The 24,322-nt window shown below is 31.1% G+C and overlaps 3 protein-coding genes across 4 annotated transcripts; all 3 read right to left on the bottom strand.

Moving 5' to 3' along the window:
• Positions 1–10,151: 10,151 nt before the first annotated feature.
• LOC108909416 (lipoyltransferase 1, mitochondrial) lies at positions 10,152–14,977 on the bottom strand. The gene is made up of 4 exons (XM_018713752.1): positions 14,382–14,977; positions 13,195–13,302; positions 10,701–10,914; positions 10,152–10,619 (listed from the first exon to the last, which is right to left on the bottom strand). Exons 1-4 carry the CDS (start codon positions 14,874–14,876, stop codon positions 10,258–10,260), a joined length of 1,179 nt encoding a protein of 392 aa, XP_018569268.1. The 5' UTR covers positions 14,877–14,977; the 3' UTR covers positions 10,152–10,257.
• On the bottom strand, positions 14,923–17,929 carry LOC108909426. Of its 2 annotated transcripts, none has more exons than XM_018713771.2 (2): positions 17,837–17,929; positions 14,923–15,120 (listed from the first exon to the last, which is right to left on the bottom strand). In XM_018713771.2, exon 2 carries the CDS (start codon positions 15,107–15,109, stop codon positions 14,948–14,950), a length of 162 nt encoding a protein of 53 aa, XP_018569287.1. In that variant the 5' UTR covers positions 15,110–15,120; positions 17,837–17,929; the 3' UTR covers positions 14,923–14,947. The 2 variants fall into 2 exon arrangements, with proteins under 2 accessions (XP_018569287.1, XP_018569279.1); XM_018713763.2 differs by lacking the exon at positions 17,837–17,929 and adding an exon at positions 15,301–15,539.
• A 955-nt stretch (positions 17,930–18,884) lies between these two features.
• Positions 18,885–24,222, bottom strand: LOC108909713 (putative tyrosine-protein kinase Wsck). Its single transcript, XM_018714124.1, has 8 exons — positions 23,766–24,222; positions 23,570–23,709; positions 23,136–23,432; positions 22,850–23,076; positions 21,214–21,585; positions 20,655–21,137; positions 20,266–20,479; positions 18,885–20,207 (listed from the first exon to the last, which is right to left on the bottom strand). The coding sequence occupies exons 1-8, from the start codon at positions 23,927–23,929 to the stop codon at positions 19,918–19,920; spliced, it is 2,187 nt and encodes a 728-aa protein (XP_018569640.1). The 5' UTR covers positions 23,930–24,222; the 3' UTR covers positions 18,885–19,917.
• Positions 24,223–24,322: the final 100 nt, after the last annotated feature.

The raw sequence follows: 24,322 nt of genomic DNA on the forward strand, positions 1-24,322 counted from the left end.
TTTTATATACATCTACTATACAGACCTTTCTTCGTACCAATTGAGATTTAGATAATATAAAATATACTGAAGTTTTGTATTTAACTTTATTGAATAAATGTAAAAAGTTATTATATTGATATTTAAGAAACTATTTTAACTATTGGAAAATTTGAATATTTTCTATACAGTTCAGTTTTATACTTAACAATTTCTGCTTAAACGCTCATCATATATGTGACACAGACAAGTATAAAACTAACTGATAAAGTGTTAATAGAGAAAGAATAATATTAAATATTTGTGCTATATAGTGTTTACCTAAATATCTGTGAAATAAGAATAGTTCTCTAAAATACTTTGTCACTTCTGTTCTTAAATGTAGAGAGGCACACTTATACATCATTAGAAACTTTTACATCATCCACACTATTACCATACTATAAAGCCTAATGATAATCGCGATTATCGTAGCCACTATGTGCTTATAATCACTTTGCCGTAGGTTTCTAAAATGATCTAATAACACAGGCCGACAAAATTTAAAAAAAAAAATTCCAGAGATCAGACACTACGCTTCCGAAGGCATTTGGCGCGCTGAATCCGAATCTGGCCTCAGAATTGATCCATCACCCTAGGTTTCCGAGATATTCTAACCTAAATGTGCAAAAAACACGTACTTTTGCTACATTCAAGGTTATGTAACTTGGCGAAAAAAATTTTTTTCTGAAAACTGAAAACATCATTGGAAACGACTATCTTTCTCCATCAAAACGCATTTTTTTATTTAGAAAAAGCTCAATTTTTCGCGGAGATATCGTCAATTTAAGATGACCAGTATGGCTATATTATTACATCATGGCTAACCCCATAACACTGAGCGCTAGCCCTAATTGTTAGGAACGTTAACCCCAAGCCCTATATGTCTGGAAGGTTAATCCCAAGCCCTATAACCCCACAACACTAAACGCTGTGAGCCCTAATCGTCAGGAAGGTTAAGTTCAAGCCCTATCACCCAATAACACTAAGCGCTACGAGCCCTCTAAGGCTCATAGCGCTTAGTGATATTGTGTTATAGGTTGAGCCATGGTTTAATAAGGTAGCTATACTGATCATCTTTAATCGACGATATCTCCGCGAAAAATAAAGCTTTTTACAAATAAAAAAATGCGTTTTGAAGGGGAAAGATAGTAGTTTCCAATGATATTTTCAGTTTTGAGAAAACAAATTTTTCGCCAAGTTACATAACCTTGAAAATAGCAAAAATACGTGTTTTTTGCACTTTTAGGTTAGAATATCTCGGAAACCTAGGGTGATGGATCAATTCTGAGGCCAGATTCGGATTCAGCGCGCCAAATGCCTTCGGAAACGTAGTGTCTGATCTCTGGAATTTTTTTCTTGTTGGCCTGTGTAATTAAAAAAATAATGAAAACAAAACTAATTTAAATACGTCACAAAAAAAATGCCTAAAAAATGTACAATTTCATTATATTCCTAAAATATTTTGGTGTGTGTATAAAAATTATACAATGCATTTGGATTTCTTGATTACATATACTGGGTCTCATCCACTGTTTTACTTAAAGTACAAAACAAATACACTTTCACTTTCGCAAAGTTCACTATGTTTAATATTCGTATAAACCGAGATAATGATTAAATTAACCGGAAGGTTATAATAGGTACTTTCGAGGGTACATTAGAGATTATCTGATAATTCACTTTGCGCCTTCTTCAATAACCGCTTCTGTATTATTAAATTCGGGCGTATTTGAATTCAAAGCACTTAAGTTCGAAAATTTAATAATAAAACAAAATAACGTCGCTCCATGAGATATCTTCGACGTGTTACGACTTTTCCAAAAAGTTGCGAGGTGTTCGTAGGGGAATTTATTTAATGTAGAAAAGTTTCCGGTCGAGAATAAAATGCGCTGGGATTTTCAGGTACGTATGGCAAGTGAGAGAAAGTCCCAGTAAAAAAGTTGGCCTGTCGTAAAATGCCTAAATATATTTTTTGTACTCAGATATTTACTACAAAAGCCTGTTTACAACTTCAACATTCTCAATAATAAAAAATAAGTTAAATATACGCGGCGTTAAAGTCTTAGAAGGAAATTGGATTTTTTAAGTACAAAAAAGCGGTTAAAACGTTAACAAATGCATAGGTCTGTTACATCTAAGGGAGTGTACGAGGATATACGAGGATTACATAAAAAAAATCTTATTAAATTTACCAAAATCTTAGCCTCAGAAAAGTTCGTATCTTAACATTCAAAAATTCAAATCAGGTACTGGCAAAATTTATTTAAAAAAAGTTAACTTTAACGCCGTGTATCCTGAAAATAAATTTGTGGTATGTTATTTTGAAACAGACAAGCGACAAGTTGGAAACTTTCGTAATGAATATTTTCGCTGTCCGTAGATGAGGATCTCATAAAAAATATGTTACACTTATTGATTTTGGTGGTGGATCCAAAATAGCTCGAGTGGAATAAACTTGCTGTAGTACATACAAATCATTCAATCATTAACAGCTAATAAACTGTCAGGTCGTCACGAACCTTTTACTTCTTGATGGACGTACAATTTAGAGCACTACATAACAAAAAGCATTGCGGAGAAATTACAACCGTTTAAAAATATATGGCCCGAAATATGGCACAACTGAGTGATATATTTGCCCATTAAGCAAATTCTCTTTATTTAGATTAGATTACTCTCAACTTGAAGGTGGAAAATTAGCAAAATTCTAAACTTTGTAATGTTGCCCTCACTGCTGTACACCTTTGTTTAGTGAGGTGAATACCACATAGTTTCTCTGGTTCAAATACAGAGTGAAACAAAATATACTTTATTAAAAATTATTTAGCCACACACAAGAAACATTTGCATTTATTTTAAAGAATGCGCCAAATATACATACACCTGTATGTGTTTAGCGTAAACCGATTTCAAATAGTTTACCAATAATTTTACATAATTATGTATTAATAAATAAATTCAATTATTAAAGGCTTATCCAGCCCAAAACGAGTTTCTGTTATTTGCCGGTAACAAATCAATTCTCGATAGGTTGGAAAATCCATATATTTCGCTGTCAGCCATGATTAACTATATCTTGAATCGATTTGGACCAATACATTATGCTGATATTAAATTGACCTCCAGGGTTCAACTGAGTACTAATAGACCACGTGGGACCATACTACGCAGGAATGTACCTACATAAACACAGCAACACGTTATACACTTTTGTTTGCAAAACGGCGATACCCAAAACCGATTGTCGAATTATCTTTATGCAAAAAAAAATAAATACAGTATTCAAAAAACCACCTCCCTTACTCGCTCTATTTGTATTTGACTAACAAAGTTGCCATCGTCGGGAAATCACTAAAATTAAAAGTCAATACGATACACATTTTGAAAAATAATTTTAAAAAATTAAATTAATCCTACGTGTTAAAAATCTCAGGAAAATTATCTAACACATCCCGATGTGCAATCCATTTGGCGAACGTATGTGTAATTGAATCAAGGCACCAAACACGGTCATTTATTTTCATTTGCAGTTGGGAATAAATTGTCATCAGCGGTATTTATTAGACTTGTGCTTCTGGTGTAGCCCTAAGTTAGACTTTATGGGCCGTATAATTTCTTCGGATATATTGTACCTAAGTACGTTTAATAATATCTCATAATATATTCAAAGAGAGGGCAGAAAGTAAGAATGATTGTCGGAAAAGGTATAACTGTTCTGAATGTTAATTGTTTTCTCTAAAATATCTGAACTAAATCCCGTATAATTATTATAAAACGGTCCTACCTACACAAAGATGTAGGTAGGAGCATGGAAAAGTTGAAGTAATTTAATGAAGAAATTTGATTTATTATAAATGTACATTTACTTTTTATGAATGAATTAGAAATGTCCGAACTTCCGTATAAACAAAATGCTTCACTGATAGGTATTAAAAAATGTCGGAAGATGTATAGAGTGAGCCAAATTCGGGCCGTCGTCTAGTTATAACTTAAAAACTAAAGTTATAGAAAAATATTGCAAAAAAACTGTATAAAAACTTAATTAAAAAAATGAATATTTTCACAAACAAAAGTATCCGACAACACAAAACAACAACCAAAATCGCCTGTGTCCCTTAATCGCATTAAGATATTATATTAAGATATTCAGTTTTCACGATTCCTTTATTATCTAGCTTTGTCTATCTCCTCTGGAAATACGAGGCCAAATTTGGCCTACCCTGTACAGAGTGTTCCCTAAATATTCTAAAATATTGAAGAATAACTAGGTCATTCAGTCATTCAAAGAATAATTTCATCTAAACATATGGGGCATTCCACGCCAAATAGAACATTTTTAACCCTGACCCCTTTCGGTTTGGCTGAAACTTTTTTATTGTTTTCTACCCCATTGAAATCCTCTGTGAATTTTTCCAAATTTTTTCACGCTGCTCAAAAAAGTTATGAATTTTTGAAAAAAAAAGTTTTTTAAAATAACCATAACTTTTTAAAAAATTGAGTTATCGGGACATTTTTTTTTCAAAATTTTTGTTTTAAAATGTACTTATTGAAAAAAAATGGATCAAAATTATCTGGACCTATCTTCACTGTTTTTTTTTAATTTTCTAAAAAAGCGAACATTTCTCGATGAATTTTTTAATTTTTTTCTTTTTTTTTCTTATAAAAAAACTGATATTTTTTATAAATCCTCGAATTTTTTCAGTGGTTTTTTCGTTTTCTATTTTTTTGACTGAAAAAATTTTTTTTTCAAATCAGCTTAGCTTTACATAACACCATTTTGAACATTTTTGAAAATGTATATAGAATCCCAAAATTGAAAAAAATTATATGAAAAATAATTGAGTGGTAAATATGAAAAAAAATTCGATTTTTTTTTTTAAAGTTAAGAAAAAAATAGAAGATCGTTTTGAATAATCTTTTTGTATTTTTTTTCGAAAACTACATCCAAAAACAAAGAAAATGAAAAAAAAGTTGTTATTTGGGCCATTTTTGGACGAACAGTGGGCTTTTAAAAAAGATATGCAACGCATTTGAACTCAAATAAATCATTTTGAAACCATCCTCTTTTGACTTTGATTGTCATCAATCGCTGCATAGAATAAATTTTTTCAATTTTGGGATTCTATATATTCTCAAAAATTTTCAAAATGCAATTCAGTTATGTGAAATATACTAAATTTGAAATTTATTTTTCAATCAATAAAAAAGAGAACGAAAAAACCACCGAAAAAAGTTTTTTATAAGAAAAAAAAGAAAAAAATTCAAAAATGGTATAATTGAGAAATTTTCGTTTTTTTCGAAAATTGAAAAAAAACTGAAGATAGGTCCAGATAATTTTCTATTTTTTTTTCAAAAAGTACATTCAGACACAAAAAAATTTGAAAAAAAAACGTCCCGATAACTCAATTTTTGAAAAAGTTATGGTTATTTAAAAAAAAAGCTTTTTTTTCAAAAATTCATCTTTTTTGAGTTGGGTGAAAAAAATTCTCAGAGGTTTTCAATGGGGTAGAAAACAATTGTTTTTTTTATTTCAATATAGCTGAAATCCGAAGGTAACCTGCTACAAGGATATTGTTTTTTGTATTAACTAAACCTCAAATTAAAATTTATTTACTTTTCTATACTTATACGACGTATTACGTATACTAATAAATATACCAACGCGAATGCGTATAATCAGTGACTAATTCTTGTTATAGTCACTGGTATAATCCATGCAATATTCAATGGACATCCCATTTTACCGGCTTTTCTAGAAACATCAAAGCGATTTGGAACACACAATATACAATTGAATTTGAACGTTATCAGTTGAGGCACGTGATTTCAATAAACTTATACAGTTTTACTTCATCTGGTATTTTGTTGCTTTTGAAATAAAAACAACCTATATTAATCCTAGGGTCACCCAGCAATAACTTTTTACTAACTTATTTTCCGTAATGATATACCGGATGATTTTTTTGACCTGAAACTTTCAACTACTTATCTCGAGAAATAAGCACTCTACGAAAAAAATTTTATAATCAAAATTTAATCATTCCGCGGAGGAAATACATTAGTCTTCCTGCCTTTAAGACCAATTTTGATTATTTGTAATGAAAACCTAGTATTTTTTATTAATGCAGACGTATTGCAGAATCGCATTAGGAGAAATAGAAAAAATTGAATTTCGTCATTACCTACGCCATATACCTATATCACGAATAAAAAAATGTTTCAGAGAAATTCTACGTACAAATCTTATAATTCGAGTCTGCAATAAAAAATAGGGGTTCCTATTTAAGATTACAATGTTATCCCCCGCCCCACCTAGGAGGGGGGAGAGGATTAACTTTACTAGAAATACTAATGTATTTCCTCCGTGGAATGATTAAATTATGATTATGGACATTTTTTTCGTAATATCAAACTTTCTTGGAATATAATAGAATACATGGAATACAAAGTTCATGAAAAAGCATCGTAATTATAAGCATTTAGTGACTTTTGAACAGACAATATATACAGGCAAGGCTTTTATGTAAAATTATAGAAAAGTGATATAAATTTGATCACAACCATATTTTCCTTAAAAATTCAATACTTAGCAAAAGAAAATATATTTGCCACATGCGTTATCATCCCCATTTCTTCCTGTGCTAAAATAGATTTAAAAAAATATATGTAGATGTAGTTAGGTATATATAAAATAATTTACCTGCTAGGTATATCAGTTCCTTTATCTTTAACAAAAAATATTCCTATAAAAATATTGAAGGAAATAATAGGCTTTTCTTTTAGAGCTATCATTACTATGATCATTTTATACTTAGTGTAAAATTCAGTTCTGATTACATATAGAAAAGAAGTACCTACCTAATTAATTAGTAGGTAATACTTTGACATAAAATCCCTTGATTGAGGTATTTAAATGCATGCACGACATGTAGATATGTTATTAAAAACCAGTTTTGTAAAAATTGTATATGTGCATAGAAAAGCACCCTACATATTTTACACTAAACATGAATTTATAGATTTGTATACATATATTTTCTAATTTTAATAGTTAATATTAAGTGGTTATGTTTTTACTATGAACATTTTTAACTGGCAATTTTGGGGCCATTTGTAACAGAACTTTTAATCTTGTTACCGATAGAAACTTATTTTCGCTAAATAGATACCAACAACTGTCATTTTGATGTTCTAATTTAAGTAAAATAAAAGTTTATCACCATTGTGTATGTGTTTCTTTTATTTTCTTCAAAAAATAAGTGTACCTACCCTCTTTTATTGCTTTATTTTATTTCATAATACTACAAGTTTTTTCTAAATATCGTACAGCATTCATTGTATTGATGTATCCATAAAAAATAATTAATTAATAGTATAAACCTATATAAATAAATAAAATATAAATAACATTTTCTAGATACCTACTTCTCTACTACTAAATAATTGATATACTGATAACTTCGTAACACTAATATAACTAATGAGCTAAATTTAAACTGAAATATGTTAAAAAACTGATGTTCAGAAAGAGTTATTACAATGATTTAAAAAAGTTTAAAAGTTGTTAATTTTTTTAACCTATTTATTAATTTACTATAACTGCGCATGCGGCGTGCACCGATACCACTTACGACAGCATTCAGTATTTAAAATGGGTATCGATATAAATTTAATATTTTTATTAAACCTGATTAATAAAATGGGTACAAACTACCTAAGTTACTGGGGCTAATAGTATAATATTCAGAGCCCAGTAGACAGTTATCAAATTTCAGATTAAAAAGCTATATAAATTAATCGCACACTACATGGATTCTTTTATTGTTAATAAGATAGCCTGAGAACACAATTACCTTTAGGTAACAGCAAAAAATTGTGAAGAGTACTCACCTGCATAGAAAGCATTCGGAGGCACGCCAGTTTTCAAAAATGGCAACGTTATAATTTAGTTCACGAACTAATATACAAATATGTTGCTTTATTTCACTTATGCATTAAATAAATGATAGATTTTTATTTTAAACACACATTTTAAACACACCTAAAACCGACGCCGAATCTGTACATTTAAAGCTGAAAGTTGTCAACTGTAGATGCTCAATTGTTTTTTTTTTATAAAATTGCCACCAACTTAAGAAAAACAATGAAAAAAGTTTTGAGTTGAAATGAAAAGAAATAAATCACTATATGTAGGTAATTCAGTTTTTAATTAAACAGAAATTAGATCATGCAGAACAAATATTTTATTGTAATATTTCAAATTTAATATACAAACATGCCATAATATAAAATTAATGTTCTATGCAAATCCAAAGAAGAGAAGTAAGAATAAAATATTAGGAAAGGAAATAGTTTGTAGCAGAAAGAAATGTTCTGTTCCATGTTGATAGTTTTCTATGCATTATGTGTAGTATATACAGAGTGGCCCATTGAGAACTAGAAGTCCCTTCAAGAAATTTTTTGAGATACACCATTCAAAGTAGTTTTTTATACAGGTAGCCTTCACCTTCGGGCATTTTCAGTGTTTCCTACATTTTTAAATTGAAACAAAAACTATATAAATTTAAAATTTAAGAAAGATGCCATAAATTCAGGGGCTCGTAGATAAAAAATAAGATTTTTTTAAAATAAAATTTTAACCGTATCTTCTTCATAAAACACTAAAACATTTCAAAATTTGATACAGATAAGTTTTTGCGGATGCTGAATACATCAGTGTTTTTCGTTATTGACCATCTGCTAGATATCGTTAGTTACAATCTTTGTGTGACATTTTATGCCAACTTTTTATAAGCCGACCTCTAGCAGACGGTGTAAAACCAATAACACTGGCATATTTATAATCCTTAAAAATTTACTTGTACCAAATTTTATTGCAATATGCTGTTCTCTGAATAAATTATAGCTAAAATTTGACATAAAAAAACAATTTTAGACACTATCTCAAAAAAGAAAGACAATAGAGATATATGTGGAGAATCCTGAGGCTTAGGTCCCAAACAACACTGGCTATATGTGATGATAGAAGTACATATAGGTATTATGTATCTGTCCCACAAGGGAAGACTGGGTTCTCTATATTCGCCAAAATGTAACTCTTACTGGGAATCTGGATAACAAAGTTATTGGCTGTCTTGTCTACCTGTTGAGTGACATGGGACTTTAGTAGTGAGCCACAACGGAGGGTCGCATTGGAGGACGTTCTTTTTTTTTGTCCAATCATCAGAACTATGTCGTTTTATGGTCCACTTATCAGAACTGTCTCGGAATGAGCTTTGCCCTTGCTGGCCCCCTGCTTATAACCTTGAATTAAAAAACGGAAAATTCTGGTAGTAAAATCCTTGCATTGCTAAAGTTAATTTTATCTAAATGACACGTCCATGATAAGCTAAATTAGATATCGTTACCCTATGACCCAGTTAAGGTGAAAAGTTCACAAAAAACAATTTGTGCCGAAGCCACATTTCAAGGAAACGAACAATATATATTTTTTACGTAATTCTTATTATAAAGATGAATTATAAATACATACCTTCTTAAAAAAAACTACAATTTTCTAAGAATAAAAACCGCTTATGTTTTTAAAACATTTTATTTCAAAATACATACATAAACTAACATTAAAATTTAGATAAGGCACAACAACTCCAAAAGCTATTGAATTAAGAACTAAATTAATTACAAACTGAACCATAACACATTTTACTTATAATAAAAAAATATTATGTGTGTTAATACATAAATGATATGATTAATTCTTGTTTACCGTGGAAACGGTATTAATACTTAAAATAACTAAAAAAAAACTAAATAAAAACAATAACAGAAACCTAAAACAGCACTTGAAATCAAGACAAGACAGTAGTGTAGGTCTCCCACCATATACTAATATATATTTAAATATATATTCTCGAAAAATATTATTTCTTTACACGATATACAAGTCCTAAACTAATTAGTTACTGCAAGCCTTAACCAATATTGGCTGTTTATTATTTGGCAATTTTATTAAGCTATAATTAAAGCAGTTAATAGGTACTAAAGCATTTAAAGTAGAGTATTTGATATTTTTACCAGTGATATTTATTCCATAGGGAATGCATACAAAGTATTGCACCAAGTGGCTTTACAAATATTTTTTAAAGTCGCTTCATGCGACACTTAACATTCCTTAAAAGCATAAACATTAATCGATGTAAACAGAAAGGTGTATTACTCTTCCTGTTTGGCCTTATATCACACAGAACTCATCACTTGTCGTAGGCACTCAGTGACAAATTTATCTTTATCGTTAACCAAACCACCCAACAGCCCTTCTAGACTGTTGAGAGCTTCCTCTGAGAATTTCTGACCAATAAGGCTCGTGACGACATTTACTTCTCCTGTGATACATTCCGGAGATAAACCAGGCGGGACTAAAAGCGTTACATCGCTTATTCTACCTTGTTCCACAGTCATCGTTACTCTAACGTCACCAGCGGCTCCGTAGCTGTGTACTAAACTGTCTGGTACAGTGAAGGACTTTGATATGTTGAATTTTGGCGTCTTGCCATAGCACCATTCCCAACCAACAAATTGATCTCGAATTTCATTTATGCCTACAAAAACAGTCTTAATTGACTTAAATTTTTACAGTTAAAGGTCATATAGAGAGAATAATTTATATAAAAATATATTACCAGGGAACCATAAATTGGTTGGGTTGACCAACTGAAAACCTTTCTGTTTATTGGCTAGTTCCATGCCGCCATCCATCACATTTAAAGCTGGCGTTCTCATGTATTCCCAACCAACTGCTTTTATTAAGTTAGTTATAGAAACGTTTGGATTCTCTTCACATAAATTCATTATTTTAGATTTTATCGACTTTGTAGCATTAGTTTTTATGTCAACCTTCAAAAAGAAATAAATACTATTAATGAAAATACTGAATTAAGAATAATCGTCTTACAATGAAAATTAGATATTTAATTTTAAAAATAATATGTCGTAATCGTAATCAATAAATGTTCAACAAATCGTCGCTGACTGCATAGAGGTGTAGTTATTTGAGTAACTTTTCAGGAAAGCAATACATTATAAAGAAAAATCATTATTCATAAGCATTGCTCTTGTGGTACCACCTTAGAACTACACTGCTGTAATGAAAATATGTTTTAACAAAATTCACCTCTATCCAAAGTTACTCATTAACCGCTAGGGAGCGTTGAGGTTGATACCATATTTTAGTTTTTTCCAATGGACTAAAACATTTGATCTGATTTAAATCAAATTTTGGTATGATAATATTTATTACAAATGGGCACTTTTCGGAAAAGTGTGTTACGGACATGTCCATTGGACATGTCGGGAAAAGTACTTTTGACCTTGAATCTAATAAGGCACCTATGAGTGACGTCATGTCTACACAGGTCACTGCCTGAGGGTACACAAAGCAATTTATTCTAATGAATAATATGTGTCTTATTAAATGTTATTTATTGTTTATATTTTTGATTAATTCTTTATCAGAATGCCTCATTTTTTTTTAATATAAAACAAAAAATTGTGAAATCGTTTTTTCATCCTACTGGAATTCTTAAAAATTGTTTTTGAGCAGAAGTTACATTTATAATGATTTTTACTCAATTCAGAAAAATATAACCAAACTGTTGAGTTTGGCATCATACTTCATTTATAAACTATTTGTGTATTAAATATTAAATTAAGAATCAACTGATTACTATTAATCGTTAACTTTGCCAAAAATAATAAAATATGACCATACAAAAGAGGTTATATTTTTAAAATGTCAGTTTCAGTTAAACAATTATCAACAAAATTACAAGAAAATGCCTAATAATCTTTAATTTCATTTATAAACTATTTGTGTATTAAATATTAAATTAAGAATCAACTGATTACTATTTACTAATCGTTAATTTTGCCAAAAATAATAAAATATGGAATTATGAATGCAACAAATAATTCCGCGCATGCGCATACAACTTTTCAATCTTGAAAAGTGTCCTCAGGATATGTTCATTTTTCACGACATGTCCGATGGACATGTCTAGCTAACATGTCTGCGGCACATCTCTAATATTTATATAGAGACGTCACTTTTCGATATAGTAGCTGAGTTAATAAGTTATCTTGCAATTTTAGTTCTTGTTTTATCATGAAGGCTTTTACTCCAGCTTTCGTCATAAAATTTTTGTGCTTCTAACAGTTGTTACGTAATTAGTTTATTAGTCATCACCAATGCATTTTCAGTACAAATCTGACTTGTTTTATTTGATAATAAAAGTGAAATAATGCTTTGTAGAGTAGAGAAACATGTAACTTGTGTATTATTTTTCATTAAAATTTTTGGATTACAATTTTCAGTAACTCATGACTGACACAAAAAAAATACTTTTAGAATTTCCTCATTCTACAAATTATGAACAGTAGTTTCGAATTCATCAAATTTAAAGCTCTTCAACTAAGAATAGTCGCATAGATTCAAATTTGATAAAACCACAATTTACGAAACTGGAGTAATTCTTTATTGTTAGTAAAAGTGGTGATAAATACCAATAAATTTCATGGAAAATCGTTGATTATAAAATATTTAATTACAAAAAATTCTTGCAAATGTAATTAATTCAGTTACTATGTCAAAAGTGACATCTATAAGCAAGTGCCAAATTTCATTTAGAGTGGACAAAGGGTATTAGAGCTATTTGGAAAATAATATTTTTTTTTTATACCTTTTAATGGCTAAACGAAGCAACTTTGGATAGAGATAGTTAAATGAAATTACTTTGACCACAAGAATCTGAGGTATTTCTATATGTATATGGGATACTAAGAACTCCTGCCGGCGGGGGTCAGCCAAGACAAGAGGAGGTGTCACAAAGCGACTACACTGACCACACTTGTGGTCGGGATCGATGGCGATTGGGGCCACCCTTCGGAAGGCTGTCCAGGCCTACAGCGATGAGGCAGGACAAAGAGGGATATTCCCCCTCGATTCCAAATCATTTAGACTACCAACACCGCCAAAAATAACGGCGTGTGGGATACTTAGGCTGAATGTATGCTTTTATGACCCTGATTTTAATTTCAATAAAAGCTTTTTTGCAAAATCAGCGATGATATGATTACACAAGAAAATTATGAAAGTAAATATCAGTAGTTTAGACCTACGTCTTGTTTTTGGAGTGCCAAATTCAAATCCAGTTTATTGGCCTTTACTAACAGAGTACAGTGATGATAAGCATTTGGTCGTCCTAATTTTGAGGCAGTTCCAGAAACCTTCAAAGCATTAAGGAACTATTCAAGATAAAAATCATAATCGGCATATTACTCCAAAGTGGAATAAACAGAGAAAGTACATGAAAATTAAATGCATAAAAAAAATTATCATTTAAAATAATTCTTTAGAAACATTAAAGATCTTACGACAATGTAAATATTCTTGCCTAATACAAAAATAAAGAAAATAATAGACACAGGTTATAGAAAGGTTACAGGAGATAAAAAATAATGTGTTTACAAAGAGCCTAAATTTAAGAGAGGAGATAAGAAAACATAATTAACATCCAAGGCTAATCGAGATGCTGTTTATGTCAAAATTACAAGAAATATCTTATCATGCGTTGTCTTGCTGTTACTATAATATACACAATCCTTTATATAAATATATAAAAAAAAATATGTCAACAAAAACTATAGGCTTTTTTCGCGACTGAATATTGGTGAATATCTGACTTGTAGTTAAAATTTATGTATAAATCTTTCTAGGGTCTATAATGTATGTTAAAAAATAAATGGTAACATGATCTTATATGGCAATACATATTCTAATTGTTTTTTCGTTATACATGCAATTAGACAAAGTAAAATATTAAAATTTTCGGAGCTTCCAGTTCATTCTAATATACATAGATAGATGCAAATTGCTTCCTAAATTAGATAAATGTTGACCTCTAACATTCTAGTACCCTCTGGTTAAGGTTCATAATAGAATTTGAGAAAGCATTTACGTTTTACTTCATGCAACCTCTGTCTTTGTACGAAATTACATCTTAGTTCTGAAAGTCATTCATTTAAGTTAAATATGCCATCCAATATAACAAAATTATATTTATTTAACATACATCATTTTTTTGATTAATTTCATTGTCAATATTGGATAATTTAAATTCATTAATACCTTTTCTTGTTTTTTTTTTTCACTAGATAACATTTTACTTACAACCGTTCGAAATATTAATCTATCATTATCATAATTCTTTAAGTGAGACTGAAAATTATAACCTTTATAATAAGGACATCGTAAGACAAAAAAATTCAAACAAATTATATGTAGTTGCTTTAGTAAAAAAGGATACTTTGTAATTTCGGACAGTTAAGTCTTCTCGTGGTGATATTTCAGCTTTGAGTCCGAACTCTCTAAATAAAGACCTTGTAATAATTTCCAAATTATATTTTCTATTGTAGTGTTCTCTTGGTGTGAAAAATGTTAGATTCAAATTTCCATTATCATGGTAAACTGTTCCTCCTCCACTGTTACGTCTTGCTAGTCTTACCCCCTTATCTGTAATGTGAGGTAATTCCGGTACATTGGCTTCTAACCACGGATTTTGATGGCGACCTATCACTACACAAGGGTCACTTTGCCAGAGCATTAATATATGGTGATTTTTGAAGTTTACATTACGGTATATCCAGTCTTCTAAAGCTAAATTTGTGTAAATGTCTTTTGACTGGGAAATGTAGACCGATTTTCTAATGTCTTTTTCTTCGACAGATTTTGAATAACAGCGGACACTGATACGAGTAATAAAAGAGCTGATTTTTACATATGTGCGCTGCACTAGTGCCATTTTGTATGAGTTCCTTTTTAAACAACACTACGATAATAATTCTTGCAGATGTTGTGCCTAAAGACAGTCTTCTAATGGATCAAGAAGGCTCTAGGATACGAATTTTTAGAAGATGATGTTAAGGAGATCAGAAAGTCGTGAAGGGTGATTGTTTGATGTAACCACTTCCAGGTTTGGTGAAGAGAATTCAAACGAACACGAAGTTCTAGACAGTCTTTGGTACCTCTCAGCATTCCTCCCTTTGCTGCCAGATTGAAGAAACAAAAACAACCACTTATTAGAGGGTTAATAATTATTTTTACAACACACAATAACAAATATTTTTGTAACCGAACACACTTATATAAGAAGTGAGGTTATACACGAAAATCGTCAACTGCCAAGCAATTAATTACAGATTGACTTTAAATTAAAACGACTTTACCATTTTATATGAACTATCATCTTCACGGGGGTCATTTATCTCTACCAAGGGTCATACTTTATCATGTATAAACGGACAAAAACACAAGGCCCAGTTCTACTTGATATGGTTATCATGTGATGTGACAGCTTTTAACTTCATTTAATTGTGCAAAACTATTTAAAATTAATTCAGACCCTTCGCATTACTTATAACCGATTCGTAAAAACAATTATTTAATTTTTATATTTAAAACATCCAACCAATTTCTACATAAATATTTTTATTTTTTATCATATGTATTGCTAATTTCGATTTAGTCCATAGTTCATTTTGATCAGATATACTTACATTGCGTTATATAAAAACACCTTTTTAATAAGTAAACAAGGGTCTATAACAGTAACGTAAAAGAGTTATAAATCGTGGATGGTATTTACATATTTAAATTTGCATGTTTTCGTTTATCATATCTGAACCTGCATTTAATATATAATATATATAATTTCTTTTTTAAAACGGTGGACTACTCAAGACCGTAACAAAAATTTATTTGATAAATTTCCATGCATTCTTAAAAATACTTTTATCAAATTTTAACCCAATAAATCGATCAAAAGGTGTCACAAATTTCCTATTTTTGTGGCACCGTTTTATCTGGGAAACCCACAGAGCATCGGGAAACCAATTTTATATTTACCTAACAATTTTTGACCCAATAAATTGCCCACCGATTTAATTATTAAATTGGAACTAGTTTAATTTCATCAATTTGTTGGTCAATTTAATGAAGCTATTGTATATATAGTATGTCTGAAATTGAAATAGAATTCCTAAAATGACGAATATCAATTCTATTTTCTGTTTCCAAATGGTCTCCAGTTTCCTGACCAGTTTACTAAAGTTAGGAAAGGACCCCGCACAAACCTTATGGGAAATGGTTCCCGGTTAAATTGGCTGAATTTTTTATATGTTACGTATCTCGGCGTCCTGAATAAATGTCTTCATGGGCGCAAAGTCCAAAACTCCACGGGTTCCGAGATAAATCCACCTAACCCCTAGAAACCACCCCCTACCAAACCACAAGCAGACCGTGAGAACAGCGAGTTTATTCGCTTATTTTTCTTGAAATAATTAAATTCCATACCACAAGCATGCTAACCCGCCTACCCCTACCTAACCCCTAGAAACCACTGCCGCCAAAACACAATCAGACAACTCACTTAACTCTAGGAACAGCAAGTTTAGTTGCTTATTTTTCTTGAAATAATTAAATTCCATATCATAATCATGCTAACCTGCCTACCCCCTATCCCACCTAAACCCTAGGAACCAACCCCACCAAAACACAATCAGGCTGACTCACCTAACACTGGGAACAGTGAATTTAGTCGATTATTTTTAATGAAGTAATTAAATTCGACACCACAAGCATGCTAACCCGCCTACTCCCTATCCCACCTAACCCCTAGAAACCACCCCTACCAAACCACAAGCAAATAAACCCACGTAACCCTGGAGACAGCGAGTTTAGTCAATTAGAACTGATAGACCTGTTCCCAGGGTCAGGTGGGTTAGCCTACTTGTGGTTTCGTAGGGGTGGTTTCTAAGGGCTACGTGGGTTATAGGGGGTAGGCGGGTTAGCCTACTTGTGGTGTGGAATTTAATTTTTTTAAAGAAAAATAAAAGATTAAAGTCGCTGTTCTCAAGGTCAGGTGGGTTAGCCTACTTGTGATTTGGTAGGAGTGGTTTCTAAGGGCTAGGTGGGTTATAGGGCGTAGGCGTGTTAGCCTACTTGTGGTGTGGAATTTAATTTTTTTAAAGAAAAATAAACGATTAAAGTCGCTGTTCCCAAGGTCAGATGGGTTATTAGCCTACTTGTGGTTTGGTAGGGGTGGTTTCTAAAGGCTACGTGGGTTAGGGGGTAGACGGATTAGCCTACTTGTGGTGTGGAATTTAATTTTTTTAAAGAAAAATAAACGCTTAAAGTCGCTGTTCCCAAGGTCAGGTGGGTTAGCCTACTTGTGGTTTGCTAAGGGTGGTGGTTTCTAAGGGATATGTGGGTTAGGGAGTAGGCGCTTTAGCCCCCTTGTGGTGTGAAATTTATTTATTTCAAGAAAAATAAGCAAATAAATTTGCTGTTTCCAGGGTCTGCTTGTGGTTTGGTAGGGGTGGTTTCTAGGGGTTAAGTGGGTTCATCTCGGTACCCGTGGAGTTTTGGCCAATTTGACCGTGAGCCAGTTCCCATAAGGGTTTTGCAGGGTCGTTTGTCCCAATTTTAGTATTAGATGGCTGACAACTTATTGAGCAAAAACAGTTAAAGTACTAACGTTTAAACTTTTGAAAATCATGACATATTCTTTATATTTGCCCACAAATATAAAATACTGACATGAAACTGAATACACAATTGGGAAAATGCAAAAGTTGGATTTGAACTGCTGGAGTTTATAACATTTTCTTGATACTGCTATTTGCTATTTACCACAGTATTCAATTCTAGCAATTATAGAAATTTCCTGGAGTAACTAATTACTTATAAATCACATTAACTTACCCGTCACTGTCACTATAAAATATTAATTCACTTCTGTGTTTAACAACTCAATAAAAATGTGTCAATAATTTGACCAAAATATGACACAAAGTTGTACGCAGTAGATACAATGGAAATTATTTTATGTAATTATTCATTTCTAAATCAGCTGAATTAATCCCATTGTATAGCACAATAACGTAGCATGACAAAATTGGGACATTGTCTTCATTATGTCCTTACTCACATTTAATGTATGCATTCCACATATTTTATAATGTATTTGCAAATGGGAGTAAAATATAAATGTTTGTTTATTTTTTTTAAACACATTTTTATCCACCTTAATGAACATGGAGATAAAATACATAGTATCCAAAAAAAACTTTATTAAGTTATAAAAATAGGTAGGTACGTATTAAAAATATAAAAATTAAAATTAGAAATACAAAATGTCACAAAAAATGGAATGTATATTTTTTTAATAATTTTTTTACCACACACATCCAAAATGACATAGTAAGAGAGTTTTATATATATATATATATATATACGTTTAGTGTATGAAGGGAATATATTTCCAATTTAAATTTCCTGTAAAATCATTTTGGATGGATAAGTTATAAAGAATACAAAATTACTGACCAATGTACTTGAAACACTACCAGCTCAAATAACGAAAATTGACTAGACATAATTTTCAATAAAATCTACTTTTGTTAAGTACGTAAGCTTAATTTCGCTGCATAGAACACTTTATATTTTATGTAGGATTTTAATAATGGACAGATCTTAGAGTATTAACCCCTTAACGTGTGAAATTTTTTAACAAAAACATGTAAAAAAACTACAAAACCGCTTTTGTATTTGTGCATAAAACAATGTTTTTATATAAAAATGCGCTTACCCGAGTTAACTCGTGCATACAAAAAACGGAAGAAGCAATAATTATAAATTAGCTTTAAGAGGGCTCTATAGCAAATAGGCAACCAGCAATACATTTTTATAGATTACATTCCACAGTTTGTCTAAATATGAATTAATGCACAAATAACAGACTTTCCCCCATTTTAAAGCAGATTTTCTATAAAATGGACTTAGTTTGAAACTCAAATAACTTTTCGGTGTAAAGAAATTTGTAATTTACAATGTCGCTTGTACAAATGCGACAAATTACAAATTTCTTCACAAAAACTAATTAGAGTTTATAGAAAATCTGCGTTAGAATTGAGGAAAGTCTATTATTTGTGCATTGATTCATATTTACACAAACTGTGTAAGATAATCTATGAAAATGTATTGCTGGTTGCCTATTTGCGATAGAGTCCTCTTAAATATTTTATCTGGTAAAAGATAAAACAAAATGAGTATTAAAATAGTAATAGAGACTATTAGTGTCATGGTGGTGTAGTGTATACATTCAATGAAAAAATAGGGACCCGAGTTATAGCGATGTGATTGCCTGCGTTAATTCAGGTAAACGCGTTAAGCGGCTAAAGTACAAATTCAAATGAGTATTTAAAAAAACTGTTTCCTAATTAAACATTTTTAAATATCAATCTCAAAATTCTTATTAAATATTTATAAAAAATATAAATCTCGGAGTATTATCGTACGAATTTAAAACATATTTTGACAACTGTTAAAAACTCTTGCTCTACCTATCCATAAGAAAAAAACATTGAGAACACTAACTTTTCAAGAAGCTGCACTGACTAAAATAAGTAACATATCAACAAGCTGCCACAAAAAATCTTAACGCAATATTATTTGGCAAATTATTAACACAGAATTTCACTAATACTAAATCGAAGAAAAACCCTCAAAATATTAGAGTATAGATATTTTCAGGACATTAATGTAAATGTAAAGTAGTGCCAGACTTCACGCTTTTTGAAATATTCGCTTTTCTTTTTCAGTTAGGTGTAATCCGGAATTATTCTGGATTTGGTAACTATAGTCATACAACCCCATTACTGAACATGTTTCTGTTACTTTAATATTAATACATCTTGTCAGCAGTTATCAAACTGGTAGTAACAGATAAATATACATATGTAAAAAAAATGAATAAAGTAATACTTAATGTTAATACATTATCTTTAGAATACAGGTCTTACGGCTAGTTCCATATCGGGATAAAATTGCTCATACTGGAAATTAGAGAAGAGGTTGAAATTTAAATAAGGAATGAGATTGTTTTCCTTTAAGTTTGTGAGAGAGTCCACTAAATCCACAAACTTTGGTCGTTCGTCACAATCCAGCTGCCAACAATCCAACATGATTTGGTAAAGATCGTCACTGATGTACTGTAGTTGTGGAAGACGCAGACCTTTCATCACTCTCTCAGGAATTTCATTGTTGTTTGAGGTGTTGCCATAAGGCGTGCCACCTGAAAAGAAATTAACAATAATTTTCAAAACATTACGTTGCAACAGCCTAATGCGTACCTAAAACACATATTTCCCAAAGCAGACAAGAGTATGACCACACGTCACTCTTATAATTAGGCGGTTGGCCCTTGAACACTTCCAAAGCTGTCCATCTGGTATAATCCGGAATTTTATTGTGGCTAAAGTACTGAGCTAAACCGTAACTACTAATTTTTGGCGTAAATCCATTTGATATCATCACACTTCTTGCACATAACTGTTTATGGATTACCTAGAAATGTAAATAATTTATGATCAACAAAAAAGTGAAAAAAAAAAATAGTTCTTCGGAGAAAAAAAATGTATTAATTCATTCTCTCCCAATGGTAAACACACGTTCTTTTTTTGCTGAAGGCTTTGATGGCCATAAGTACTTTTATTATCATTATTGAAAAAAAAAAAAATACCTTGCAAGCCTCCAGGTGAGCCATGCCACTCGCAATCTGTATAGCAATGTCCAATGCTTGAGCCTCCGACATGTTGCTAAATCTACCAGGCAAAGTATCTCGACTTCCTAACAACAAGTCTTTGAGATTCATCGATACATAATCCAAGATGACGGAAACCACTTGAGCAGTTTCACAAGTGCCAATGAGGCTAATGAGATTCTCGTGTTTCCCAACTTTGATCAGCACATCTAGATCCTGCAGCATAGATCGTTTGGTTTCCTGAGACATTTTTTTGTCTTGAATGCTGTACGCTGCCACTGGAATTAAAGTGTTATTTTCATGTATAGTTCCGCTGTTCACCCTGCCGTATTTCCCAACGCCAAGCAGATTTGTGGGTTCTATTTTCAACTGATTAGAGGAAATTGTATGGACTTTTTGTTTCAAAACTCTGTAGTGGTTAATAGGAACATGTTCTTCTTCGTGGATATATCCATTGTTTTCCTAAAATGCAACAAATTTTCATTTAACACAATTATGAATAAAAGAATTAGGATATACTCATAAAAAAATTACTTACAACTTCGATCATGGGTCCTTGTAAAGTTAATTCTTGATTATCCGACAACCGTTGTCGTCTGTTGATGACTCGACTTTTCAGTATAATGAACACAATGATTCCTGCAATCAACATAAAACTCAGTAACCCAATTGCAATGGAAAGTCCGATAATAACAGCAGGTGAATCTCCACCCAAATCATCAGGATTTACGTTGAGAATGAAGACTCCGTTATGTGTACCACTAGCATCACTATAAGCAATTTTTGTTATTCCATTTAATTCACTTATTACAGCCAAAATTATGTTATAGTTTATGCTAGGATCTAGGGGGGCATTGTAATATCTTCCATATTTACGCCCATCACCTACTACAAATTCCCCGTCTATATCCTAAAAATAAAACATAAAATATTGTTAAAGCAAGGAAAGTTAAATAATTAAGTCAAATTTGCAACTCTCCATTAATTAAACACATTTTATCGTAAATAAAAATACATTGGCAAAATAAGTTATCGCCAGTAAAATATAAATAAACATTTTACTGTTTAATTTACTAACAATTATTTGAAAAGATTGTGTAAAGTGTGAATTTTAGAAGTAAAATAGTTAAATAAACAGAATAATAAGCTATCATGAAGAAAGATTAGTACCTAGACTATTTTCGAGGACACTTTATGTGGTGTTTAAATAATCTCTTATTATGATGCAAACGGTTTGATATTTCTATTAGAAGATTTTAAGGAAACAAATCATACGACAATCGCATAAATGATCTACTAAACCAAAAAGCGAAATGTATGTTAATACTCATGTTATAATTATGGCCTGTTTGATTAAATCTTATTTGAATAATTTGATTCAATTCACTAATTTTCACATAATTTGTATCAGATGAATAATGTATAACATTACATGGTAAACATGATGCTACACTCTAGTTGTGTAGCTATTCAAACAAAAGTATTGAGAATATATTTATTCTTTATATTTTGACAAGGTGTAGTGTTAATTGAAGAAAAAATAAATAAACAATTAATCTATATATATTTTATTAAAAATGATGTATTTGAATTTCATACTCTTTTACTGACTAGGTAACTGTACTTTCAGATACACAGTGATTACAATAAGTATAAACATTTTCAGTTATATACAGCATGTCCCTGAAAGGTTGGGTCACAATATTATTTTTTTTGGGTTCGCCTTCCCCCTTCCACACTACTGTATTTGAGTACCTATTTGAGAATATCGTTTTTATATTTAGAGCAATTCTATGCATGAAATAAGAAAAAAATATACAGGGTGTCGCGCTTAAATGTGATACAAGCTTGTAGCTCCTTTGTGTTTCGACCGATTTCAAAAATTTTTTTTTAGAATGTAGGATAAAAAACTAACTGTAATGTTGCTGTTTTTATTAATGCAATTTATGGCCAACTAGGACGCGTTTTTTTTTTTTTGACGGCAAAACAGCTAATTGGTATTAGCGATTTTTTTTCCAAAAAACAGGTTACATATTTTCATTCAGCATCCCTTAAATGTCTTATCACCAAGTTTTATATCAAATTCGATACATCTTCAGACGAGCACCAGTTGGCTGTGTATTGCATTAATAAAAAACAGCAGTATCACAGTTAGACCTTGTATAGAAACTTACCTTAGGCAGTAATTCAGCAGCTATGTAGTAGGACAAACCATTTTTCTTGGCTTCTTCGTAAGATAACACGCTATCTTTATCAAAACCTTGCTTCACATCTTCATCTACAACTATTACTCTATAAGCTGTTACTGGACCATTGTTGTTAATTGTCGGCATTATTTTTATTTTTATTTTAGACCCCTCGTGCTTTACGATTTCCGGTTGCGTTGGTAAATTATCAGGATCTGTGAATTAAAACCAAATATACAATATTAACGATATCTTATATAAGTAAAATTCTTACCTGAAATTTTAGTTTCAATAACCTTAAACACTAAAGCTCCATTGCCATTTGGAGATTTTGTCGATAGAGTAATATTATATTTCGTCCCGGGCAACAAAGTAATTAATTCTGTCTGAAAAGTATTATTAGAATACATCCAATTAGGACTAATAGGAGAAAATCTTGAGTAGGTTCGAATTATTATTGCTCTGATTTGATATGATGTAATTTCTACGAACGATTCTGGTTCTTGCCATGTCAACCTAACACTAGTTTCCGTGACATTTGAAACAGTGAAATTTCTTGGTGGACCAGGTACTAAAATTTTAATGTTTATTAGATCTTACTTCTTGCTTCTTGCTATATGATGATGTGAGAAAATAACTACTTTCCAACGGTAACAGTAGAGAAGTATAAATTGATACTGACAACTGATTAATTCCACAATCGCTTACCTAAATTTCCTGTGGCATAAATATCCAACAAATTCTGAGACGGGTCACAAGAGTCGCAGTCACTACATGTGGCATTAGTAACTTGCTCGCCCTGATAATTTCCACAGACACACTGCCCATTATTGTAAATATATGCATATCTAAAAGTTAAAAAAAGTTGCAAAGAACTTACATTTTAAATAAACTGGTAAGGTACCTGTAGTATTTTTCATAACAAATATTTAGACATGGGTCTTTCTTCTGAAGCTGTGGTACAGTAAATGTTCTCAGCATAGGTAAATCTTTATAGCAACCCAGAAACGTATATTCATAACAAACAGCATAGCAAATGATTACAAAAAATAAAAATGCACGCAGCATTTTAAATAAAGTTTAATCAGTCTTAAAGCTTACTAAATGAGTAAGTGTATTAGTCATTTAAGAATTTTTCTAACCTCCTAACAACGTTTGTTCAAATGTATTCTTCTAAATACCAATATCCTCATTTCACCTGGATTTAGCAGGTCACATTGCAGTCAATTTTTATTTAAAACAATTTGATGTTTGGTCGATTTATGTTTACTTCAAGTACATTAAACCTACGTCTAGACTTCTCAGATATGTTTTGTTGAACTTTTGAGGTTATGTTCAACTAATGTTCTTGGTCACGCCCATTAACCATTAAGCATTAAGATTAAGCACTAAGCAGATAACCGATGTGTAAGGAATGATCTCATCATCATTAGACGTCAGAATTTGTTTACGTTTTCTATA

This window comes from Anoplophora glabripennis, unplaced genomic scaffold (assembly GCF_000390285.2).
Source record: "Anoplophora glabripennis isolate ALB-LARVAE unplaced genomic scaffold, Agla_2.0 scaffold9, whole genome shotgun sequence".
NCBI classification, from domain to species: Eukaryota; Metazoa; Arthropoda; class Insecta; order Coleoptera; family Cerambycidae; genus Anoplophora; species Anoplophora glabripennis.

What these genes read in the sequence shown, in the direction of transcription:
- LOC108909713 (XM_018714124.1), bottom strand. Translation starts at nt 23,929, where the DNA reads ATGCTGCGTGCATTTTTATTTTTTGTAATCATTTGCTATGCTGTTTGT. An exon ending in TTATGCCACAGGAAATTTAG is followed by an intron (nt 23,433 to 23,569) that starts GTAAGCGATTGT and finishes TTAAAATTTTAG; the next exon opens with TACCTGGTCCACCAAGAAAT. An exon ending in TATTGAAACTAAAATTTCAG is followed by an intron (nt 23,077 to 23,135) that starts GTAAGAATTTTA and finishes TTTAATTCACAG; the next exon opens with ATCCTGATAATTTACCAACG.
- LOC108909426 (XM_018713771.2), bottom strand. Translation starts at nt 15,109, where the DNA reads ATGCTGAGAGGTACCAAAGACTGTCTAGAACTTCGTGTTCGTTTGAAT.
- LOC108909416 (XM_018713752.1), bottom strand. Translation starts at nt 14,876, where the DNA reads ATGGCACTAGTGCAGCGCACATATGTAAAAATCAGCTCTTTTATTACT. An exon ending in TAACTGTCCGAAATTACAAA is followed by an intron (nt 13,303 to 14,381) that starts GTATCCTTTTTT and finishes AATGCTTTGAAG; the next exon opens with GTTTCTGGAACTGCCTCAAA. An exon ending in TGGCACTCCAAAAACAAGAC is followed by an intron (nt 10,915 to 13,194) that starts GTAGGTCTAAAC and finishes TTCTTTTTGAAG; the next exon opens with GTTGACATAAAAACTAATGC.